This window comes from Podarcis filfolensis, assembly GCF_964270895.1.
Source record: "Podarcis filfolensis genome assembly, chromosome: 6".
Lineage (NCBI taxonomy): Eukaryota > Metazoa > Chordata > Lepidosauria > Squamata > Lacertidae > Podarcis > Podarcis filfolensis.
The window spans coordinates 69,594,555-69,612,221 of NC_139609.1; the positions used below are offsets into that span (position 1 = coordinate 69,594,555).

The 17,667-nt window shown below is 43.7% G+C and overlaps 1 protein-coding gene across 4 annotated transcripts in view; it reads left to right on the forward strand.

The window, feature by feature from the left end:
- MTCL2 (microtubule crosslinking factor 2) overlaps nucleotides 1-17,667 on the forward strand; it is a 95,348-nt gene that overhangs the window by 51,298 nt on the left and 26,383 nt on the right. For 2 of the 4 annotated variants that reach the window (XM_083618314.1, XM_083618311.1), the window contains exons 5-10: nucleotides 6,205-7,434; nucleotides 8,426-8,599; nucleotides 9,027-9,152; nucleotides 10,522-10,752; nucleotides 11,971-12,078; nucleotides 13,781-13,951. In XM_083618314.1, coding sequence (XP_083474440.1) covers nucleotides 6,205-7,434; nucleotides 8,426-8,599; nucleotides 9,027-9,152; nucleotides 10,522-10,752; nucleotides 11,971-12,078; nucleotides 13,781-13,951 — 2,040 coding nt within the window. The remainder of the gene's footprint in view (nucleotides 1-6,204; nucleotides 7,435-8,425; nucleotides 8,600-9,026; nucleotides 9,153-10,521; nucleotides 10,753-11,970; nucleotides 12,079-13,780; nucleotides 13,952-17,667) is intronic. The other 2 variants (XM_083618313.1, XM_083618312.1) reach the window with 2 other exon arrangements.

A 17,667-nucleotide genomic window follows, 5' to 3' on the forward strand; every position in this document is an offset into this window, starting at 1 on the left:
GGGGAGCCAGCCCTATTCCCCCTAGCAAGAAAGCTGTGCAAATATCTTTTTTCAAGATAAGGAGGGGATAGAACTGACCATTGCCCCTAATTATTTTTTCACCATAGAGGCCTGGGTAGTGGACCCACTGTGCTAGTATGCAGTGCAAGTTCGGGATCTTAAATTTTTTATTTTGTAGGCAAGCAAAGCAGAGAACCCTGCCTTGTTCTCTTGCAAAGGATGCCACTTTTAGCTGTTAGGGTTCAAGCAGAGGTGTGTGCTGTAAGAGGAATAGGCAACAGGCCTTCGAATTTTCAAATGTTCCAGCATGTCCACCTGCTTCGGCATATTTACCAGTTGCAACATGCTCTGGAAAATAAATATTTTTACTTTCTGAAAAGTGAGAGGTTATCCTATATGCCCTCAAGTGCAGCTGGTACCATGATGCAAATGATAAAAGCAGATGTTATGTTGAAACTGTGCACCAGTGGCATTTTTGTTTCTGTGCTTGTGCAATTTTTTTTTTATACGGAAAGGTACTGACCACATTTTAATCAGGTAGAAGAACAGGCTTGCAATTTTTTTTTTTTTTTTTTTAATTGCCTTTGCATTCGATTCTTGGATTCTAGTGGTTAAAAGCTCTGCATTGCGTTGGTTGACCCTGAGTAGCAGTGGAATATCTGGAATACATTATCCAAATCCCCTGTAATAATGCCAGGGGGGTGGCATTAGAAAGAAGCAGTGATGCAAAGGAAATAGCTTGGTGACAGAATAAAACAAAGCTGGAATGAATTGCAGTCCATTGCGTTGCATTGGTAATTTTTAAAATGAGTTCCTGCCCCTCTCGAAGCCCGATTTGAAACCAAAATTAAAATTGTATTCAGAATACAACCATTTGTTACACAAATAGCTGGGGGAAATACGCATGGTTCTGCTGAAACTTCGCACCTTCCTCATTTTGGCCAGTTAACAGTGATCTGGCAAGTATATTCATGCTTTTGTCCAGATACCTTTAAGGAACAATAGCACCTATGCATGCTTATAGCACATGATAGATTGAAGCAGTGGTAGACTTATCATCTTCACAGACATAATTATAGGCATGTCTCCCTCAAATGCTGGTGTAACTAAGACCAAGGTTTGTCCTGTAATATACACTGCAGCTTTATATACCATAAATGTTGATGAAAGGATAGGGTCACAAGCATTAGCCTCCACCACACCCTAGGAAGAGTTCTGAACTGGGTGTGGGTCGATGGGTGAGTTTTATTAATGGTATTTTAGCAGAGCTTAAATATTAGGCAACACATATGAAGTGCTTTCCATGTGGGAATTTACAGTGTTTGAAGCAGTCCTTTTGAAGATCCTCCATTTGTACAGTTATAAGAAGTACTATCTGAACATCTGGAAAGACGATCTAGTCCGTGTTGCATCAGTGCTTTCCCTCTTCTGACACTTCTATTATCAGGCAAAGAGAATAATTATCTGTAGGGAGGATGTAGCGTCCTAGGAGAAAGTTTATACACTGTAATCTGAGTCTGTTTGAATTCCCAGTCTCCTCACTCTTCCTGAGAGTTCTTAGACTTCCTGTTCACCTATATTGGTCTGCTGCACTTAAATATATGAATAAGACTATTATGTACACACACACACACACACACACACACACACACACACACTTTTGCAAGCATGCTCTGCACAACCCCCTTTTTTGGAAAAACCTCTAGCTACATATAAATATATGATTTGTGTGAAATGAAAAAGAACCTTAGCAGAAAATTACAAGGTCCATCTACCTTCTCTGTGCAAATGCTTGGTGGTCATATGTTTAATTGGTGGCTTCAGGCTGATAAATTAGCAGTTGTTGAGTACAAGTAAAATATTGTAGCTAAACTTTCTGTGTAGATGAGCTTGGAATTCTATGTCAAAAAAATGCTCTTTGAATAAATAACACAAATATGACCAGTGTTCAAAAATCACCTAAATTTAAATGCTTTATGCAGTTTGCCAAATTGCACGTGGTCTGTGTTTCTTTAAATCTGAAAAAGAGGGAAAGGGATGGGAGGCATGAAGAAGTATTGTTGAGGATATGGATATATAGGGAGAGGAGAGTGGAGAATGGGACTGGGTCCGGGATTAAATTTGTGCTTTGTAAGGGTACCATGTCCATTTGACTCATACCTTCTTTTTGGACTCCTGAGTTTTATAGGATATCTTTCATGTTGTTTGTTTTGGATTTTAAATTGTATTTTAAACTTCCTTGAGTTAAATGTTCATGAAGGGTGGGGTAAATAGATCCCGGTAAACAGATAGCAGCTGTTGTTAGAAGGAACAGTTTAATACATATACAACAGGTCTTTTCCTCCCACTACCAAAGAAGCCGCATTCCATGTACAGTCATAATTGTGTAGATTCCTAGATCCCCTGCACTTAATCACCCAATCAGAAGCAAAGCTTTCCATGACTGTTACTGTTTTACTTCCACAGTGCATTCTGGGTCCCACATTCAGAAGAAAATTAGTTCCTTTCAAAAGGGTTTGTTCATATGAGGCATTTAAGAGGAGTAAATCAATTCACCTGCTCAAATCTGTATGGCTGAAGGAGGCTACTGCTGCTGCTGCTGCTGCTGCTGCTGCTAGTAGTAGTAGTAGTAGTAGTAGTAGTAGTAGTAGTGGTAAAATTCATCATTGCCGGGCAAGCTCCTTGATTTGGTATTAAATCTCCAAACTGGGAGCACTAAAGCTACAATGCCCACATCCATATGGCCTCAGCCTGAAGTCTTCTTTACATTTGAAACCTTTGAGGGATGTTCATGCATTTGGAAACCGGGCTCCAAAAGCATTAAGTTTTGTAAGTTACTTTGCTGTGCTGGGTTTCCATTGAACCTTGGTATGGAGGCTGTGCTTAGAATTCCAAAGCAGCATGAATGCTCACTTGCTTGCGTCAAACGATAAACAGTCACTGTCTTTTCTTCTCTTTCATGTGAGATTTCTCTGTGCCTGGATCTGGTGCAGTGAATTTTTTGCATGCACAAGGACAACAATGCAGGACATTCTAGAGAGTTAATAATAGCTGCCTTTTTCAACTGTGGCTGATGCAATGTCAGGCCTGACCGTTGCAACTGAATGTTCACACTGTATTGGCCATCTGGAAAGGAGGCATTGAGTGCCTGGTGGAGAGTTTCTTTTCTGAGGAGGAATTTGTCAGTTTTTTTTTTCCTCCCTCAGCGAGCTATGGAAACAGGAAATGAACTAATTTTATAACCAAACAGTCATTTCTTATGAGGTAATATTCCTTGAGGGGAAAATTCAAATCCTCAGAGTTCCACAGGGAATTTGAGCAAATAAGTCTCCAAACTGTATAGTATTTCCTAACGGTTTGGAGGGCGGGGGTTGTGGGGCGGGGGGAGGAGGCATTGGGAGATCTGTCAGAGCAGAGCGGGGATTTCTCTCTGCTCTTGTAGGGAAGAGAACAGATTCAACCATTAGCAATGTGTAGACAGGGCTTTAGTCACAGTTATTTGGCTCTGTTTTTGGAATGAGCCAGAAACACACTCCCAACTGTAAAAGCTGACTTCCTCCTTCCCTGCCATGTCATGGGGCCTTTCAAAAGGGAAATGTTTTCCTCTGTTTCAGCACGTTGCTCCGCCTTCGAGGTGAATTCACACATACAAAAACCGTGCCTTGGTTTCATCTGTGGGGTTTATTTAGGAGCAAGCCCTCGTAAGACCTAGAAAGGTCAAAAAGGTTCTGTTTCCTTAACATTACCCACTTCAACCTGCCCCCAGCGGTCCTACATAATCTTAGAGTTGATTCAAACATGCATTAAAAAAATGTATTGAACAGGCTGTCCTGACTTTGCCACTTAGTACTAAATGCATCATGTTTTTTTGTGATCATGTGAACATAAGCATTTTGTGGGAGACTTGAAGATGACGCTAGTCTAGATGGAGAATTAGATACTTTGGAATTTGATCAGCTCTCTTCTGTTTGCTAAATCAGTAACCAATTGCAAGTTGACTCCTTAGAATTTTTTCCTTCTCTTGAAACCTGGAGCATGACTAAACCTTTCCGCTACTGAACTGGTTGTTAGTTCTAAAGGGTGCCTAGAGCTACCTGATTTTTCTTTTTCTTTGCATCTATTTGGAGCTTGGAGAGGAAGGATTCCCCTTGGGGAAACAGTTGATGGGCAAAGTGTTAAACTCTCAATTTCCCCCACCCCAAGTGCAATTGTCCAAATCCAAATAATCCCCTGTGTCTTATTTTAGGAAAACAAAAAGGCATTGGGAGATCCAATCACAGATCACACACAACATATTTAGTGTGACTCTTGGGGCAATTACTGATATCTTAAGGAAAGGAAAATTAAGAAGGGGGTAGGAAGAAACTACTGTGTGTTGTAGACAGTGGTGGATCAGTTCATTTGCAGTTTGGGGACAGGAGATAATATAATGTTATAGAAAAGGATACATTGTATCTGCTTCAGATCATCTCTGGTTCTCAAAGTCCTGTACTTCACCCCCTCAGAACCCAATATAGTCCATTAAAAATTAGTAGTACAACTCTGGAAATATCACATATGCAAAATAGATTATCCAGAATGTGGGTGATTCTGGAGCATTTGAGGCTCATTTATAGTATTTCTCTTTGTATGGATACAATTGTTGCTTTTAATAGCTGATCAATTCTTTAATTTTGGGTGGAGGGTGTATTTCTTTTAGTATTTTGTTGGTGAATATATCAAAAGTATATGTTTAAAATTATTCAGATTGGTCCGTCAGACTGACTGTCTCTCCTTCCCTAGCAAACCACCCTCTTCATTCTGGGTTAAGTGCAGAATCTTCATCTGTATAAGATTCAAATTTTCAAAATTATGGGAGAGACGAATCTCTCTTCTCCTGGTGGGAGTGGTGTTCCTTTGGCCTGTGTTCGTCTTAGACAGCTGGGCTCTTTTAAGGACCTGTTTAGAATTGTAGCCCCAAACTCCAAACTAGCAATAAGTTCAGCTGAGCATAGTGGGGCTTTGTTCTGCGCAAACACACATGGGAGTACACAGCATATGCATTTTCACATGATAGTAATATGAGGTAGGGTGATCTACTTGGGGAGTGACAAGTCTTCTCCACCCCAATTTTGGAGTTGGGGGCCCAATCTTATTCCCCTCTCATCTCCCCTCAGTTATTGAACTTCAGGAAAGACAAAATACTAAAGGAGTTCTGTGACAAGGCTTTCTTTGTTCGGAGCCATACCAATAAAAAACCCCTTGTGTTTGAGCTGGCACTTTTAATCCACAGACAAAATAAGCCTTATTTTATTTTTTCTTGCAAACAGTACCACAGATTATAGATGTAAATTGTACAGCCTAAAAATGCAGTCTTTGTGTGTCAGAGTTTAAGCTAACTTAGAGATGTACAGCACTGTGGACCCAGGGCAAAGCTGTTCTATTACTAGATTTGTTCATTCTGTTTATATTCTACAGAATGTAGCCCAAAGGACAAGTTTCTAGAAATTGAAAAGTGTGACCATTCTGCCCTTGAGGACTGGAATGGCAAGGGAAACACTATTTTCTATAAACTGTTGCCACTTGTGTCAGAAAGTTCCTGAGGGGGCTACCTTGAGGGCAGAAGGGACCAGACTAGCTAATGCATGAGTGTCAAATCTTGTATTGTATCTGGAAACAATCAATCTGCAGTGTGTGTAAGAAGGCTCACACGTATATTTCAAAGGTAGTAAAACTGATACCACAGTGTACTCGTGTAAAAGGAACTGGTTCCGTATTGGGCAGGGCTAGTCAACATGGTGCCCTCCTGATGTTCTTGGACTCCAATTCCCTTCAGCCCTAGCTAGCACAACCAGTGGTCAAGGATGATGGGAACTGTAGTCCAGCTACATCTGCCAGGCAACACATAGCCTACCCCTGGCATAAGGTCTACCAAACTTACCTCCACTCAAGCAAAAGGGAAGCAAGACAATATTCCAGGATCATTGAGATAAAGAGGTTAATCACCGGAAACAAACAAAATGGCCAGCAGATTTTGCCCCATCTTGGCTTGCCTGTGTGACATGGATGTAGATGTTACAAAGTTCAAGTATGTGGATTGTTAGTTTTAACCATCATGCCATAATAAAGGTTAGCCTCAAGGATAATCTGTTTTGCACAGAGCACCCTGCCCAAAGTGTCATTTTTAGTAACGCTTGCACCATTTGTACCTTTCTTTTATGCTAGGAGGACAGCGCAGACCTCAAGTGTCAATTGCATTTTGCTAAGGAGGAATCTGCTCTGATGTGCAAGAAACTGACCAAGTTAGCCAAAGAGAACGACAGTATGAAGGAGGAGCTGACGAAATACAGATCCTTGTATGGGGACCTGGAGAGCTCCCTCTCCATAGAGGAACTGGCTGACTCCCCTCATTCCAGAGAGGCAGAACTAAAAGTCCACCTGAAGCTTGTAGAGGAAGAAGCCAACATTTTGAGCCGGAGGATAGTAGAGCTTGAGGTTGAGAACCGAGGGCTGAGGGCAGAGATGGAAGACATGAGGGGCCAAGGAGACAAAGAACTCTTAGGGCAAGACATCCGGTTTGCCTTCTCCATGACAAACTGCGGGGACTCTGGGGACAGTGTGGTGGAGCTTAGGCGGCACTTGCAGTTTGTGGAGGAGGAGGCAGAACTGCTGAGGCGCTCGCTGATGGAGTTGGAGGAGCAGAACAAGCTCCTCATGAATGAGCTCAATAAGTACAAGTCAGACCATGACCTGGACATCACTCTGTCTGAGGACAGCTGCTCAGTGATTAGTGAGACCTCCCAAGAAGAACTGGCCACGGCCAAGGTCCAAATCAGTGAGCTAAGTGGCAAGGTTAAGAAGCTCCAGTATGAGAACCGTGTCCTGCTCTCCAACTTGCAGCGCTGTGACCTTGCTTCCTGCCAGACCACTCGGCCCATGCTGGAGACGGATGCTGAGGCTGGTGACTCTGCCCAGTGCATCCCAACATCGCTTTGGAGAGAGGTGCCCATTGGGGGAGAGAATGATGCCAAGGAGAGAGCACCTGGCAACGGCTTTAGCAAGTCGCATGAAAGCAGCCCCTGCAGGCTTCTCAAGTCCAAGGACTTTGAGACCCTCCTTGACATCAGGGACCAGGCTGCGCTTGTCAGCAAAGCCATTGATGTCCTGATCTCTGATGCCAATGGCTTCACCTCCAGTCTCAAGCTCTGCATAGACAACGACTGTGCAGAGCTGGTGCTGAGCGAAGCCATGGATAATGAGAGTATGACTGACTCTAAGCTGATCAGTGCCATTTTGATGAGGCTTGGGGTCCTTCAGCAGGAGCTGAACACCTTCATGAGGAAGGTGGACTACATTGGAGACCACCTGAAAGACCAGAAGGACTCCTTGCCAAGCGCCAGCTCCCAGGATTCCACAAAAGAGGCTCTGCAGAAAGCTCATGGCTCTGAATTCCAGGTGAGGCTTTTCCTGAGACGTCAACAGTGACTCCCTGGCAGTGATTATTGCTTTATTTGCCCATGCTGTTTTCTCCTGCTTTAACAATTCAGAACCTGGCCCTGTTAATGTAACTTCCCTTTTCTGCCTCTCTTTTCTGAAATGATAACTAACAACTGGCTCACTGCATGGAACTGTGGCTAGTGACAAGGTAGGACTCTGGTTTAGTGGAGTGTGCATGAGGCAGGAGGAAGATTGCTTTGAGAAGTGGAAACCACATTACAGCTGCTGCTGAAGAATTATTTAGTACCAGCTGCAGTCCATCATCATCTGGGGGACACTAAGTTGGAGAAGATTGGTCTAGGACAACAGCAGCTAGTGGAGCATCACTGCACACCTGACCTCCTGGCAATTGAATTGCTACTGCTTGCAGGTAGTGGCATTGTATGGGCTACATCGGCAACAGCACCACATTGGTGCCACCAATGTGCCCACACAGTACCAGGCTCCCTTCCAGTTCATCCTTTCTGGTAAACGGTACTGCTGCTGTTTCCAGGAGGCCAGGTACATGCTGCTGCCATTTCCTATGGCTGCTTCTGATCTAAGGTAAGACCTAAGAAAGGGAAGGGGATCTGGGGAAGGGTTGCAACCTCCTGAAGCACACTCCAGTTTTTCAGAGTTCTATTTTTGTGCATGCTCCTGGCCCCCCCTTCCTCCCTCCCTCAACTACTCCCACCCCAGGCACTGCATGGCACCATAACTGGTGTTTGCACATTTTTTCCCTCTCTCTCTTTTCCCCCCTTCCCAAACAATCCAGCCCACGTGTCTGCTCATTTTGTGTCTCCTTTTGTTTACCACTTTGTCTTCTGCCACGGTAGTGAAGTTCCTCCTCCTCTTCATCCTTTTTGTTGTCTTGTAGCTCTTATTGTTCCTGAGACCCATTGTTTTGTTTGTTTTTTCTTTTCTTTTCTGCTCTTTTGGTTTGTTCTCATTAACTTGCCCATGCATGCAGCAGTCTGACTTTAGGGAGCCCCCCGACTGGGACATCACGGAGAGCAGGACCTCTGATCTCTACCGCAGTAGCAGCAGCAACAGCACCGCCACCATGGATGTGGATCCCAACATGGAACTTGACAGGAGCTACAAGTCATATCAACCAGAGGAGAAGGACTCCTATGTGTCTGAGGTAGGTGTCAAAGTATGTGATTATGTTCCCAAAGGGAGGCAAGAAGGCTGGAAACTCCAGGGAGAATAAGTTGACTGCAGAAATACTAGATCAACACATTTCATGTGGATGGAAAAAAGAATGGCATGGCCCATATACAAATCTTGTGTTACCTATCCCAATGTCACATGACAAGTGAGAAACAGGTGGACATGGCTGGAGACTGGGGAAATAGCCTGATGGGCCTAATTTGACCTACAGATCAGAGGTTCCTCACCATGACAACAGGATGTTACGTACGGCCAAGGTCACTCCCTGCAAGGAGTTGGCTGTTCTTTTATGGGCCTTTAATAAAAATATTTTTTTTAAAAAAAGACATGGAGAGATTAGTCTTTGTAAGGATGACATACCTGACTGTTGTTGGCTTTGATTAAACTATTCCCCGCAGATCAAAGAATTGCAACTGGTCCTTTCAGAGGCTAATGAGAGCTTGAGGGGCCTACAAGAACAGCTGTCCCAGGAGAGGCAACTGAGGAAAGAGGAAGCAGAGAACTTCACCCAGAAAATCTGCCAGGTCAGTGAGATTTGCCTGGAGCCACTCTCCAGGCCAGAAGATGAGACATGCAACAAGAGTACAGGAGGGACTAAAGGCACAGGGCTTAATCCCTCCCATTACTTCAGGCACATCCTAGTTCAGCACTGAATGAAAGCACAAAGCAGCTGCTACCTTGTTTGGCTGCCAGGAAAGAGGCAAATGCTTCCATATGACCCCTCAGCATGCGGAGAGTACATTATCCATAACAAGCACGCTCTGAAAACAAACCTGAACTCAGCAGTCCTCTAGCAGCCAAGCAGAATTGGTGGAGTCAGCTATGGGTTCTCTAGCTTCCATATAAAGATAGCCATTCTTTGTGAGACCTCTTCTGTCTCTCAAATCTCCCTCAAACTTAGAAGCTGGATGTTGGAAGATTCAGAACAGACAAAAGAAAGTACTTCTTTGCACAGCCCACATAGTTAAATCGTGGAATTTGCTTCTGTTGGTTATAATGATGGCTGTCAATTTGGATGAGCTTAAAATACTACTAGAGAAATCCATGGAAAATGGAGGCTAAATACTTCTGTTGCTGGGGATCCCAGGTGGAGAGAGTGCTGTTGTCCTGAGGTTCTGCTTCCCATAGGCATCTGTTTAGCCACAGTGAAAATAGAGTGCTGGACTAGATGGGCCTTCAACCTGATTCAGCAAGGTTCTTCTTGCTCTCTTGCCCACTTCGTTCTGAGTGATGAATGGCAATCACTAGAATCCTCTAGTCATGTCTGGAACTTAGCTATTTGCCCAGATGCATCAGCCACAGCAACAAGTGCCAGTAAAATATTGTGGCAAAAGGCCATTCACGGGAGTTATTAGTCAGGCCTCTGGATGTATTTTACCTGCGAGTATTGTATTTAGGCAACAGGCATGAATTGCAGCTCCCTGGGAAATACAGTTGATAAACACAAAAGTAACAACCCCAGAATTCTGGGAGTTCTATCTGCAGAAATTTTGGGAAGCATGTGAACTGTCAGTGGAAAGCTCAAGACATTTACTGAGTTGGAAGTTTGAGATGGGGATGATGATAACTATGTCCTAGCCCAGAAGCCATCTTTGTGGTTTTTCATTGATGTAACCCCTGACATGTGCTCATAAACCAATGGTGCTTCTATCCTTTCTCTGTCTGCTATCATCCTGGTCCTTTCCAAAATACTCATTCCCCCCTAAAACTAGTCATAGCCCCAAAACTGAGCAGCTAAAGTGAACTTGTGTGGATGTGAAAATTCTTTTTAAAAGGATGTGAATGCCTGTGTCTCCTCTTTGCTCAGCAATCCTTGATTATTTTGGTGTACTCACCCTGTTACTTCACTCCGTTTAACAAACCTACTTTCCATCTCTTCCCATTCTCTGTCAGTTGAAGGAAGATCACCAGAAGGCCCTCTTGAGGCGAGAATTTGAGCTGCAGAGCCTGAACCTACAGAGGAGACTGGAGCAAAAGTTCTGGAGCCAGGAGAAGAACCTTCTGGTGCAGGAATCCCAGCAGTTCAAGCAAAATTTCTTGCTCCTTTTCATGAAGCTCAAGTGGTTTCTGAAGCATTGGAGGCAGGGAAAGATCCTACAAAATGAGGGCAATGACTTCTTGGAGGTATGGCAGGCTTTGAGCATGAGCTTCTCTGCTGACTAGTCAAAAGTATACTTCTGACATTAAAGCAGATAATTCTGACCTTTTGTTTTAATCATGTGTTTTTGCTTCTATTAATTGCTTTGAGTTTGTTTTTCTACACTTCAGTAAATTGCATAGATAGCCACAGCCCATGTATTTTTGCTGTATCACTTACAAAGAGAAGGGAGAGAAACAGGGTGAATGAGGCTGCAATAATAGTGTGGATGAACTACATCACAGGTGGCTAATTTGTGTCCCTCCAGATGTTGTGGTATTATAGCTCCCAAATTCTTTGACCATTGGCTACTGCTGGGCCATATGGGAGGTGGAGTCCAACAACATCTGGAAGCCACAGGTTAGCCACTCTTAGACTACATATTATGTCTCCTAGATAGCAATGGGTGGTATCCTGGCTTCTCTTTTGGGCTCTATCAAAACTTGCCAAGAATGAGGCTCATATCAGCTCCAATTTATCAGTTGCTTCCTGTCTTCCATATGACCTTCTCAAGAACTGCTCTCTCGCCTTTAGCATGTAAGCTGCTTTCTCAGCTGTGAATAAAGTTCAGCTTGGTGAAGGTCGGCTGCTGAAATACAAGGCAGTTTCACACATGAGGCTTAAATGGACTTTGTTTTAGATTCTTCATGAAAAAGTGAGGTTCTTCACAGAAATATGAAGTCTCTACATTGATCTCTTGTGTGTGTTCAGTTTCTCCTCTGCTGCATGAACTACATTTATAAGTGATACGGAGAATCACAAGAGAGGCATAAATGCACTTTTTAGTGTCACAGATGAAATTGCTCTAAGAAAAGTGACTCACAAGGCATCTTTTCATAAACTTAGTGATTGAAGACTTGGGAACAACAACCTCTTGGTAAACTAGGCTAGCATGGAATCCAACAGATGGTTCTGCTAGGCACAAATGTGCAGAAAGGTACCTGAGACAGAAACACAAAGAGGAGAATGCTGTTGAAAGTCACTGTGATGATGTGACACAGAGGCATCTCTCAAGGGTGCACATTCCTATCTTGTTACAGTCTGTATCCTTTATCTCACTGTTAATCATCCTAAACCTGTTAACCTCTGTTTAAAGGATCCAGTAGGTCAGGCTACTACTGTTGCGTCCTTTTCTATGCACAAAGCACTAGGATGCAGCCACTGAAGACTTCCACTCACTACTTGCCCTGCCCTGTGCTTTCCAGGTGAACAGCATGAAAGAACTGTACCTGCTAATTGAAGAGGAGGAGCTGAACCCCCAGCAGCAAGCAGATAACAAGATGTGTATCAGAGATACCTGGTCTCAGGACTCGGTGAGATGTGATGAGGTGCCCAGCTGGGAGAATTTTCTTCCTGCTTGGTATGCAGTGAAGAAAGTTCCCCACAAAGAGCACTTAGGCCTGTAACTCTGTGGCAGCTGAAGATCCGTGGCATCTCCCATTAAAAGGATCAGGTAGCAAGTGGTGCAAAAGACCTCTCACTTCCCGAGACCCTGGAATTCTTCCAGTCACAGAAGACAGTTCTGGGATAGGAGGACAAATAGTATGGGCTTAGTCCAACCAAGCTGTGCTGGTGGAACAACTTCTGTCTGTGTAACAGAAATTCCTATCCTTCTGGTCTTCCCAAGTACCTTTTGCACCCCACCCAGATTTGGAGGTGCAGACCTGTGCAGATCTGGGAGGTGGTGCTTGGGGAGAATAGAAGGAGGGAAGTTCTGTCGTGCAAATCACTCCGCTCACACAGCGACTTTGTTGGATGCTCCCCAAAGGCCTGCATAGACGGCAGCTTCCTATGTCTGTTCCTGAGACTTAGACCCTAAGTAATCCTTTGGTTTTGCATGGAGCACCAAAGAATGGGAGGGGTTTGCGCAACTTTTTTTATTATTTTACCTTCCAGGATAATTTCCCCTCTCTTGTACACTGCACATTCTCTCCACCCCAGAGAAGGAGGGATGAGGGCAACAAGTGGTGCACTCCCTGACGAAGAGGGGCTCATTCTGTGAAGCTGATTGTAGCAGCAGTGCAATTAATTAATGGGTGAAGGGACAGCAGTCCTTAGATGGACAGCAGTGGTACCCACTGAGAACCAACAGAGGGGTAAAGCTGGAGCACAAGTTGCTCAGAAGGCATGTCTGTCCAGACCGTGCCACACTCTTCAGCCACCATAAATGCTAGAACTGTTCTCTGATGTTCACTGTGTTTTGTTTGTTTGGAGTATTTACTTTTGCCCCCCTCCCTCCCAGAAAAATTCCTGCCAATGCCCATGTGTGCAAAAAGTCTTAGATATTCATTAGATCACCTATCCAGGGAAGATGTTCTTCACCAGCATTTTTCTGGCTGCTGATTCAACTACTTTGTTACTCAGCTCAGTTTAACCTGGGCTGCTTATTTCTCCTGCTTTTTAACCAATCCCTACAAACCACAGAGAAGTACTTTGAGGCTGGGCAGGGCACAGATGTCTGCTTTTGCTTACCCTAAACTGATTGTCAGACTAAACTACTTTTCCCATGAACTCCCAACTCTGAGAGAAGTGGCATAGTTTAAATTCAGTTTTTAAAAAAATCAGTTAATGAGCTTCCTTATTGCATTTATTACTTTCACTTCACTATCATTTATATCTGACCCTTCCCCCCAAGGAGCTAAGCATAGCAGGCCCCCTCCCACTGCTTTTTTTATAGCAATCCTGCCAAACAGGTTGGGCAGAGAGATTGTGATTGGCCCTTCAGAATGTTGAGTGTGGATTTGAACTTGGGTCTCTCCAGTCTTAGTCCAGCACCCTAACTATTACACATGAACACACATGGGCTGTCTTGCAGGGGGTTAGACTAGATGACCCTTGGTGTTCCTTCCAGCTCTACGATTCTATTATTCTCCCTGCCTTTAGTTCAGAGTGCATGCTTCTCCTTCAAACCCCCTCTTTTTGACTGCATAAGGATTGTGAAAAGTGATGGCCGGTGTCTATAATGTGGTGTGTGCATGGCAGTTATACTTTATTATGCATTTTTTGTATTTCTAGCAGGCCAATGAGTATATCAAGACCCTATCAGACATGAAGGTGACCTTGAAGGAGCTGTGCACAGAGTTGCGCGAAGAGAGAAGAGGCATGAATGAACTGCAGCAACAGTTTGCCAAGGCTAAAGCGACCTGGGAAATGGAGAGAACTGAGCTCAAGTGTCTCATCGCACAGGTCAGATATCCAAGCATCACATTTTTACTCTCTCAAACTGCATAAAGTTTATCTTCACTCTAAACAGGCACTCTAAACAGCACACATTCTCTGTGTTACCTTGCATGCTTCAAATCATGGGCTTCATTTAGGTTTGGCGAGGGGTAGGCAAGTGCAAACCATAGTTTGCCGCTTCGTATGTAACAGGAAACAATGGCATGTCTGACCAAGAGTGATGGGGGCAATTAGGGGTTCATAAATGGATGAGGAAGCACACAAGCCCAATTATGCCATCATTTGGCATTATGTTTAGATCAGCCTGTTGCATGAGAGGTCTGTCACTGTATTGAGATCTTCAGTCATTTCCGATGATTTTGGGGCCATCAGGAGTGAAATAAGTGATGCTTTATGGTGAAATGGAATACCCAAACTCAGGGCATATTTTGATAAAGTGGGAATGGGTCCCCCAGCTTGTGATTTGGAATTTGGCTTGGCTAACAAATAACATCCATTGTTTCAAAGACCCAATTATGAACCATTTTCATACTCCATTGTTATCCCAATGGAACCACTGGGAGGACAGTGTTGTATCTAGGTGGTACGTACATGAGATGGGTCCAGAGATGGATCAGGGTGTTCTGCTGCTTTTGTATTTATATATTTTTTCTTTCTGCTATATCTAGTGTATTATGCAAGAAAAGCCTTTTTGCCAGCCAGGACTAACATAATCTGGCACTCTGCCCTAGAGTGTGTTCTTGCAAAGAGGTAATAAAACTCAAGCTTTCTGACTGTAGCTTTGTGGGAGCCTGCTGCAGAAATGGCTGAGTGACAGTGCTTCTGACCAAGAGCTCCCTTCAGAGGAAGCTGTAAGCCAGCCCACGGGCTTTCCTTCCATGTGTTCTCATTTCTTGGTTGATGCACGAGGGAGCCTCCAGATATGTACAAAGAAGCAGCTGCAAACCTTGCCTCTGGCATTATGCCTCTACACATACAGCTGACTCACAAGGAGGGTTTCCTTAGCAGATCCTGTGGCTTTCCTAGGCTGCCTCCGCATCAACTAAGAAGAGTCTGTCTGCTAACAAGCAGCACGGCAGCATCTGGGCATCCTTTGTCCTCTTCCCTCCGTCCCTCCTGTTAACACAGTGGTCTGTTCCATACAGCCGAGGGGTTGTCTATAGAGTGTAACCTGTGTTGTTCTCATGTGTGCACATTCCTGTAACCGCACGGCAGATGTAGCGCATGAACAGCACTGCGCTGCTAGCTATTTTTCATGATCTTGGTGGCACTTTTTCAAGTTGTCATGACAACAGATACTGGAAGGTGCATTTGTATCCAGGTATGCGCTGGGTCGCACATTGCATTCAGCACATAATTGCACTCTTGGGGCAGTTTGGCAACAACATATACAGTATAGCAGCTTTGGCTTATGTGAGTTGGGCCCTAGTAATGCCACTATCCCCAGTGTGTTTGTCTTTTAAACCCTGATCTGTTAGGCAGATTAAGGGTCATATAACTACTCTGGGAGCATGTGGCATTGCCAGCTGTCCACTCTAGTTGTTATAAGAATTATTCTTCAGAAGAAAAGTGTACAAGGGCATTGCTCTAGGGCCCTTAGAACTATTTCTTATGCCCCCTCTTTGCTACCAGAGGTCCAGTGGTCTGTCAGTAAGAATGAAGGGAGGAGGCAGGAGTCTCTCTCCTTCTCTTCTGCACTTTCGCTGCTCTGTTTCTGCTTTCTTGTGTTCTGGTTGTTCCTGAACTCCGTGTCCGTAAGCTGGATAAGATTTCCCCTCTGGGATAGGAAAACACCAACACATCAATATTTTGATAGTATGACAGCTACCTCTCCACATCGAAGAACCTTTTTCTTTAGCGTGCCTTGGAGTTGATGTCTGGAGTTGACGTCTGGAGATCTGTCACCCTGACATCACAGAGCACATCTTCTGTCTCAAGTGTATTCACATTCATGTAGGTGCATGCCCAGCATTAATGCTTCGAGTTGCTTATTCAGCAGCTTTCTAAATAACATGTGTGTTGGGCTTGGGGGAGCTTGAAGGACGGAAGTGATAAGACTGTGTCTGCCTCCTGACTGGTTTTGTGGCTAAGATCAACAGTAACATCATCAGTCTTGGAGAAGGGTTGAGTCATCTCCCCTTCCACTTCCGTCACCCAGAAATAACTCAACCCAAGCACAAATTCACATCTTGCTGTGCATATAACACTAACGGTTTTTTACCCATAGATGCAGAACAGTACTGGCAAGGACTCTGTCCTCATAAGAACAGTGCCATTCTGTTCTCTCCTGCTTTAAATCTGGTACCTTTCTAGTAGAATGTGAGAGAAATCCCATGACTCGTTCTGCAAAGGGGAAAACAAAAACTTGATTTTTTTTTTTAAATAACAACCTGTTGTTGAGTTTGGGGCTTGGTAATATCCTAAAGTCTTCCAGCAAAGCCTAAATGCAACCATTGGATGTGATCCTCTGGTTCCTTTTTCCAAAGCCCCTGTTTGCTTTTGTCCTTATGTTGCTATCCTGTGCTATTGTTTTTAAACAGAGTTCCAATATTCTATTGAAAAGAATGTTCAAATGCTTAATTTCTGAACAAGCTCTGACAAGTCTGAGCTAGGCCCAATCTTAAGGAAAAAGGCAACTCAAGTGTCCTGTCTGGATGGACCTGGGAGTTCCAGTGAGCCTTTGTCCCTCCCCCTAACCCCCCCCCACTTCCTCTTTTGTTGCTCTTAGTCAGCTGGAGCAAGTGTGAATCCTCTTCTGTAGCTGGTTTTGGAGTGACTCTTCCTTCAAACAGCTCTTCTGTCTTACTGTGGATTCCAAGGGAACTGGAGGATAAAAGCAGCCCAAATTTAAGAATGCCGCTGATGCAAAATAGTCAGGTGAGAAGTGAAGTATGAAGTCAAAAGGATAGGATACTCTGCTTTCTGTGAACACAGATTAAGTGGATCATTCAGGTTCACATAAAATGTGGAAAGGAAATGCTCCAACAGAAGACACTATATCTCTCTCCCTGCAACACTTCGGCATAGTGGTGCTATATGGTTATCTTAGTGTGCTGCTTACTTTGAAATGCTAGAATAATGACACATTCTCTGCTTCAAGATTGGAGTGGGGGTGGGGACCATAATCTACAAAACACACTGCCAGTCTTGAAACTGATTCCAGAGGCTGCAGTCCGAACTGTGGCCTGTAAACCACCAGTGGTCTGTGAGTTTCACTTAGGTCTATGGATTTGTGGTTGAAGACAAGAGACAACACATCCATTGCATTAAATATTGTTGGCCAGGCTCCTTTGGGAGGAAGGAGGAGATATAAATTCAATAAATAAATGATAATTCATACAGATTTTTAATTGTATATTCAGCACTTCTTTCATTTCTTATATTGCATTTTATTGCATTACAATTTGAATTCAGTATATAAGAAGAAGCAACAAAAATACAATTAAATATCATATAGCATTTAGCACTGTGCATCACAATTGCTATAGAAGGCAGAATAATCATTAAGTGGTCTGCCAAGACTCAGCATTTTTCAAATGGTTCATGGGGAAGAAAGTGGTGGAACCACTGGGTTAAAAGGATAGGCATGCTGGGTGTATTCCTTGTCTTCAAACCAACCAATTCCACTTTTAGTTGCCTTTTGGAATATACTCAAAGCTTGCATCAAGATAATTGATCTCACAAGATTCCTGGTGATGACTTGGCTTATTATTGATGATATG